Here is a 7,424-nt window from a genome sequence, read left to right as displayed (position 1 = left end):
CAATGACAACCTGACTTTTTACTTAGTGTTGGCTCTGGCTGTAGTTTCCTTCCTCTTCATCACGTGTTTAGTGGTTATTATATCAGTGAAAATCTACAGATGGAGACAGTCTCGCATCCTGTATCACTCCAATCTCCCTGTGATTCCATATTATCCACCACGTTACTCAGACACTTTGGGGACAGGGGCTCTGCAACACGTGTACAACTACGAGGTGTGCAGGACGACTGACTCCAGAAAGAGCGACTGTAAGTTCGGCAGAGCTGGTAGTCAGAACGTGCTGATATTGGACCCCAATTCTACAGGGACGATGCAGCGGATACAGAATGAAAAGAGCATCCTGGATGAACCAGAGTCTCCTCTAGAGGTTGGCCTTGTCTTTCTATAAAGTTGTATGAATCCACACTTCAGTGTTATTTTTCCTACTAGATAGACCGCTTGATGTCCATTAAACGCTTCAGTTGCTCATCATTTTATGTCAGTTATTCTGCAGTTTTTTTGTCACCTGCTTATTTGCTATTTTACAGACATAAACTAGAGTGATATATTGAAAATACTAGTACCTTATTTTTCGCAGTCAGTAATACCAGTTCTTCGTAAAACCGAATGAATACATATGGTTGAAAATAGTCAACTATTAAAAATAGAAAAACAATTCAAGCATTACATTCAGGGAATCTGAATTAAGGTCACATACAGAGAGTCACACTTTAAGATTACAACATGCTGCCCTCTTGCTATCTCTGCCCGTCCTGTGCCTGTCAGCACCATGGACAGCACAACATTAGACTTTGCTGAGGTTTTTTATTAAGGGTCTTCCCCTTCTTATATCTGGCTTATTTTATGTGTCTGTGCGTTTTTACACTTTTGTTTGTGCCTGCATGTCTTTTCGTAAAACAGGGATGCATAAAATGTTTTTTTTGTTTTTTGATAATTTTCTTTATTGTTTTTTTTTTTATATCAATACAGCATATCACATTTCATTGCGCAGCAAGTTATTTCTATTTCTGTTAGTAATTGACGTGTATGAACACAGCCTCATATACATCAGGAAAAAACAGGAATGTTTATGTGATGTGTAGTTCAGTACATTCAACTCACAGGGACGCTGTTGACCAGTCAGCTGAGATTTCAGAGCTCATTGCAGCTGTACCTCCCCCATCATCTCGAAGTGTTACGGAGAAAGAGAAAGACATGATCGAAAAGGCACGGTTTGGAACAATGAGATGGTCAAACACGAAGCTCCCAGGCGAATCTTCAGCATTATCGGGAGTGTGGATTCTGGATAATCTAACTGACATTTGTGTTTAACATCGTTTTAGTGGATAACGGATTTGATACCCATTTTTTATGTACGAGTGAATATCGGACAGAACAATGACACGGCAAGTAGTCCTGCTGTTGTTTATGTCGTTTGTGTCCCTCGGCTCGGTTTTGGGGCAGGTTAGCTACTCCATTCCCGAGGAAATGGCGAAAGGATCTTTGGTTGGTAACATAGCACAAGATTTAGGTTTAGATGTGAAACGACTGAAATCAGGGAAAGCTCGTATATATACCGGAGAAAGTACAGAATACATCGAGCTAAATAAAGAAAGGGGAGTTCTTGTAATCAAAGAGCGGATAGATAGAGAAACGCTGTGCGGACAGACGACGCCCTGTGCTCTTGATTTTCAAATCATTTTGGAGAATCCAATGCAATTTTATAGCATCACAGTCGAGATCACCGACATTAACGACAACTCTCCGGTTTTTAAAAACAGTGAAATTAAATTTGACATGAGTGAGACAGTTCAAATTGGATCAAAATTTGTCCTAGAAAAGGCTTTTGACGTCGATGTAGGTATTAATGGGCTCCAGGGCTATTCCCTTAGCTCAAGTGACACATTTATTCTAAACCCGTATAGAATTGGCAGTAGTAGAAATGTTGAGATGGTTTTAAAAAAGTCTCTTGATCGAGAGAAACAGGAGCGGTTGTCTTTAACATTAACTGCCACAGACGGCGGCGACCCACAGCTCTCTGGAACGATGATAATTGTTATTAATGTATTGGACGCAAACGACAATGCACCTGTTTGTACTCAAACAGAGTATAAGACGAGTGTAAAAGAAAACTCGTTAAATGGAGCTGTTCTAACCACCGTGAGCGCTTCTGATGCAGATGAAGGTCCTCATGGACGCATACAATATTCAATTTCTAATGTTCCACAGGGCGCACTCGAACTGTTTCATGTAGATAAGGAAAATGGTGTGGTTACGTTAATGGGAAAACTTGACTTTGAGAGATTTAGGCATTATGAGATAGATGTTCAAGCATCAGATGAAGGTGGTAACTCAGACGTATGCAAAGTTATAATTGAGGTGCTGGACACAAACGATAACCCACCAGCTATCAACATTATGTCAACGTCATCCAGTATATCTGAGGATGTTAAGCCAGGCACGGTTCTGACAATGATGAACATTCAGGATCCAGATTCAAATGAAAATGGCAAAGTTCACTGCGCTCTAGATAAGAATATTAATTTTGCAATCACGTCAACATCAAATAATTTCTTTACATTAGTGACAGACAGTGAATTAGACAGAGAGAGAGCCTCTGAGTATAATATAACAGTGACCTGCTCTGATGAGGGAGTCCCCTCCCTCTCCAGCAGCGTCACTCTCACCTTACAGATCTCTGATGTCAATGACAACGCGCCTGTCTTTGAGAGGAGCTCATATGAGGCCTACATTGTAGAAAACAACACACCAGGCCTCTCTATATTCACAGTGAAAGCCAGAGACGCTGACTGGAACCAGAATGCCCGTGTTTCTTACATACTGGAGGACTCCTCTGTTAACGGCGTGCCAGTCTCCTCATACGTGTCTGTTAGTGCTGATAGTGGAGTCATCCATGCAGAGCGCTCTTTTGACTACGAGCAGATCAAAGATTTCCACTTCCGTGTCAAAGCGCAGGATGGAGGCTCTCCTCCACTCAGTAGCAATGTGACTGTGAAAATACTGATCCAGGACCAGAACGACAACCCTCCTCAGGTTCTGTACCCAGTCCAGACTGGTGGCTCTCTGGTGGCTGAAATGGTGCCTCGTTCAGCAGATGTGGGCTATCTGGTGACTAAAGTGGTGGCTGTTGATGTGGACTCTGGACAGAATGCCTGGCTCTCCTATAAACTGCAGAAAGCCACAGACAGGGCGCTGTTTGAAGTGGGCTTACAGAATGGAGAAATAAGAACTATCCGCCAAGTCACTGATAAAGATGCAGTGAAACAAAGACTGACTGTTATAGTGGAGGACAACGGGAAGCCCTCTCGTTCAGCTACAGTCATTGTTAACGTGGCGGTGGCGGACAGCTTCCCTGAAGTGCTGTCGGAGTTCACTGACTTTACACACGACAAGGAGTACAATGGCAACCTGACTTTTTACTTAGTGTTGGCTCTGGCTGTAGTTTCCTTCCTCTTCATCACGTGTTTAGTGGTAATTATATCAGTGAAAATCTACAGATGGAGACAGTCTCGCATCCTGTATCACTCCAATCTCCCTGTGATTCCATATTATCCACCACGTTACTCAGACACTTTGGGGACAGGGACTCTCCAACACGTGTACAACTACGAGGTGTGCAGGACGACTGACTCCAAAAAGAGTGACTGTAAGTTCGGCAGAGCTGGTAGTCAGAACGTGCTGATAATGGACCCCAGTTCTACCGGAACGATGCAGCGGACAAAGAATGAAAAGAGCATCCTGGATGAACCAGACTCTCCTCTAGAGGTTAGAATATTTTCCCCTTTGGTTATGTCAGAGTCGTATGTTAATTTTTTTTCTTCTCGCAGACAATTAAATTTCAGCACCCCAGACAGAGGAGGCCAAACTCTCCTCTAGGGGTCAGTTTTCCAGAGGTAACGATGTAAGCAATATAACATTACATTTATTTAGTTAAATAATAAAACTTTTATTCCCATCCTTTCAATTAAGTTATTTTAATTTTGGCACTTATTAAGCATTTTGATAGCGGTATCAAAGCTGACATGGACGAATTATTTTTAAACCCCTGCTTACCCTCACAGATTTGTGTTTCACAAGCCGTATCACTAAAACACAGAAGATTGTGTGCAGTTGTTTGCACAGTATTTCAAATGTGGCGTGTTTCCATGATAGGAAATACTTTCAGACTTTAAGCAAGTAGAGCTTCGAATTATCTAGGCTGTTTTTCTTTTTTCAGGACCATGGACAGCGCCTAAGTCTTCCTCCCTTCTTGGTCAGAGTGTTTTATTGTTTGAGGACAGGTCGTTGTTGCAGTGTTAACGTATATTGGATTAAACAAAGCCCTTCCCCTCTCTTATTTCCGTGACAATACGTTTTTAACTGTACTCAGTCAAATATGAACCTTCTCCACCGTGGTTATAGTTATTCATGACGTTGTGTTTTCTTTGAACGCTAATGTAGTTTTTATGCCATGATAAATTTTACTTAACGTTACAGTGTCATCAGGCAGCATTAAAAAAAAAAACAAAAAAAACTCTCTTTTGTTTCTTAGGCATCAGTTTACATCAAAAATTTAAAGCAACAAACGAATTTCTTTGCTCATGAGGCATACCTGCAAGCGCCGTGATGTGCTGTTCCTGATCTGTTTTAGAAAAAGGAATGCTTACCTTTTCGAGTTTTATGCGTCTAAAAGAAAGTGGCACCACAGCTTCAAGAGCTTGTGTATGTGTGTGTGTGTGTGTGTGTGTGTGTGTGTGTGTGTGTGTGCGTGCGTGCGTGCGTGTGTGTGTGTGCGTGCGTGCGTGCGTGCGTGTGTGTGTGTGTAGGTGTGTGAGTGTTTTGTGTATGTATGTGTTAGAGCCAGAGAGACAGAAAGAAGCACCTATTTGAGTACACTTACAGTGGATATAATTCATCATCAGTATTTGTACCCAGTTTATACAGGCATATGTTCTCTTTCTCATGTCATTCCATGAGGTTGGCCGTTCAGGCTCATATTACAATACAAATAACCCTGAGATCACGTAAAACAAATATTTTGTCACATTAAATCATTCAATCGTTGTGTTACATTCAAGTAGCCATGAGCCTGCACATTGAAAATGATTGTGAGTGCTTTACATCCTCCACAGCATTCTGCAGTTCGGCATAATGAACTCTTAGGGCCGCTGTTGGCCAGTCTGTGTTAGTTGGGAGAAGAAATCAGCAGAACCTCCCACATCATTTCTGACAGAGAACGAGAGAAAGACACAAGGAACGGTATGGGACAGGAAGACTGGAGCTGTAAACGTTAATTTGGACTGATACTGTTATTTCACATCTGTAATTTACGATCTAACTGGTGACTGCAAGTATCCCGAGGACATAAATAGGATTACTACTGAAGAGCAATCCGCTTTTTACAGGAATATCACGCGGTTCATTTAACAGGAACACGACAGCCAGAACAATGAGACGGCAAGTGCTGCTGTTTATCTTGATCCTCTATTTCAGTTCAGTGATTGGGCAGGTCAGCTACTCCATCCCAGAGGAAAAGCCCACAGGTTCTTTCGTGGGTGATATTGCGCAAGATTTGGGTTTGGATGTGAAAAGATTGAAATCAGGAAAAGCTCGCATTTATACAGGAGACAGTGCAGAACACATCGAGTTAAATAAAGAAAGAGGAGTTCTCCTTGTCAAAGACAGAATAGACAGAGAGGTGATCTGCGCTCAGACGTCGCCCTGTGCTCTACATTTACAGGTTATTTTGGAGAATCCTATGGAATTTTATAGCATTACCGTCGAGGTTACAGATATTAACGACAACGCCCCGATTTTTAAAAGAGGTGAAATGAAATTCAGAATAAGCGAGTCAGCTGTTACAGGGGCAGTATTCTTGTTGCAGCAGGCAATAGATCTGGATGTCGGTGTGAATGGCCTTCAGAGTTATTTATTAAAACCAACCGATAACTTTGTTTTGAGGCTGCAAAATCAGGCAGATGGAAGCAAGATGGTTGAAATGGTTTTACAAAAACCGTTAGATCGAGAAAAACTGAATCATTTGTCGCTTATATTGACGGCAGTAGACGGTGGTGAGCCACAGCTTTCAGGGACAGTTCAAATAAATATAAATGTGCTTGACATTAATGATAATGCTCCAGTTTTTTCGCAAAAAATATATAAGTCCATCATAAGAGAAAATTCACCCACAGGAACACAAGTAGTGATTGTCAGTGCATCTGACCTAGACGAAGGATCTAATGGCAAAGTATCTTATGATATACTAAATCTACTCGACAATGTTTCCGAGTTATTTGAGATAAACAGAGAGACCGGAGAAGTTACACTGACCGGTAACACTGACTTTGAAAAAAAGCGACAATATCAAATACATGTTCAGGCCAGCGATGAAGGAGGACTAACTGACTCATGCAAAATTATAGTGGAAATAACTGACACAAATGACAACACACCTGTTATAAATGTCATGTCAAAATCCAGTGCAATAAAAGAGGACATTCAGTCTGGCACTGTTGTGACAATGATAAATATCCAAGATCCAGATGCGGGCAAAAATGGAAAAGTTCAATGTGACATTAACGAGAACATTCCATTCGCAATTTCCTCAACGTCAAATAATTTCTTTAGTTTGACAACAGACAATGAATTAGACAGAGAGATAGCCTCTGAGTATAATATAACAGTGACCTGCTCTGATGAGGGAGTACCCTCCCTCTCCAGCAGCGTCACTCTCACCTTACAGATCTCTGATGTGAATGACAATGCGCCTGTCTTTGAGAGGAGCTCATATGAGGCCTATATTGTAGAAAACAACACACCAGGCCTCTCTATATTCACAGTGAAAGCAAGAGACGCTGACTGGAACCAGAATGCCCGTGTGTCTTACATACTGGAGGACTCCTCTGTTAACGGAGTGCCAGTCTCCTCATATGTGTCCGTTAGTGCTGATAGTGGAGTCATCCATGCAGTGCGCTCTTTTGACTACGAGCAGATAAAAGATTTCCACTTCCGCGTCAAAGCGCAGGATGGAGGCTCTCCTCCACTCAGTAGCAATGTGACTGTGAAAATACTGATCCAGGACCAGAACGACAACCCTCCTCAGGTCCTGTACCCAGTCCAGACTGGTGGCTCTCTGGTGGCTGAAATGGTGCCTCGTTCAGCAGATGTGGGCTATCTGGTGACTAAAGTGGTGGCTGTTGATGTGGACTCTGGACAGAATGCCTGGCTCTCCTATAAACTGCAGAAAGCCACAGACAGGGCGTTGTTTGAAGTGGGCTTACAGAATGGAGAAATAAGAACTATCCGCCAAGTCACTGATAAAGATGCAGTGAAACAAAGACTGTCTGTTATAGTGGAGGACAACGGGCAGCCCTCTCGTTCAGCTACAGTCATTGTTAACGTGGCGGTGGCGGACAGCTTCCCTGAAGTGCTGTCGGAGTTCACTG

At 42.3% G+C, this 7,424-nt stretch overlaps 3 protein-coding genes across 3 annotated transcripts in view; all 3 read left to right on the top strand.

Annotated features, from left to right (window-relative positions):
- The window catches only part of LOC111646627 (protocadherin gamma-A11-like), a 2,930-nt gene extending 2,501 nt beyond the window's left edge, over positions 1 to 429 (top strand). Inside the window, exon 2 of the mRNA XM_087171070.1 lies at positions 106 to 429. Coding sequence (XP_087027196.1) covers positions 106 to 388 — 283 coding nt within the window. The 3' untranslated portion in view covers positions 389 to 429. The remainder of the gene's footprint in view (positions 1 to 105) is intronic.
- Positions 430 to 1,125: 696 nt separating this feature from the next.
- On the top strand, positions 1,126 to 4,800 carry LOC147817324 (protocadherin gamma-A2-like). The gene has a single exon (XM_087171069.1). The coding sequence runs from the start codon at positions 1,378 to 1,380 to the stop codon at positions 3,874 to 3,876; it is 2,499 nt and encodes an 832-aa protein (XP_087027195.1). The 5' UTR covers positions 1,126 to 1,377; the 3' UTR covers positions 3,877 to 4,800.
- Positions 4,801 to 4,854: 54 nt separating this feature from the next.
- LOC147817323 (protocadherin gamma-A11-like) lies at positions 4,855 to 7,420 on the top strand (the record flags this gene model as incomplete). Its single annotated transcript, XM_087171009.1, has 1 exon — positions 4,855 to 7,420. A coding segment is annotated over exon 1 (1,992 nt), but the record flags the coding sequence as incomplete, so codon positions are not given.
- Between the last annotated feature and the right edge of the window lie 4 nt (positions 7,421 to 7,424).

The sequence above is a fragment of the Seriola lalandi genome, unplaced genomic scaffold (genome assembly GCF_002814215.2).
Source record: "Seriola lalandi dorsalis isolate HSWRI2012SDOR001 ecotype SW California unplaced genomic scaffold, Sedor1 jcf7180002054973, whole genome shotgun sequence".
In the NCBI taxonomy this organism is placed as follows: Eukaryota; Metazoa; Chordata; class Actinopteri; order Carangiformes; family Carangidae; genus Seriola; species Seriola lalandi.
This window is presented reverse-complemented; position numbering and strand designations above follow the sequence as displayed.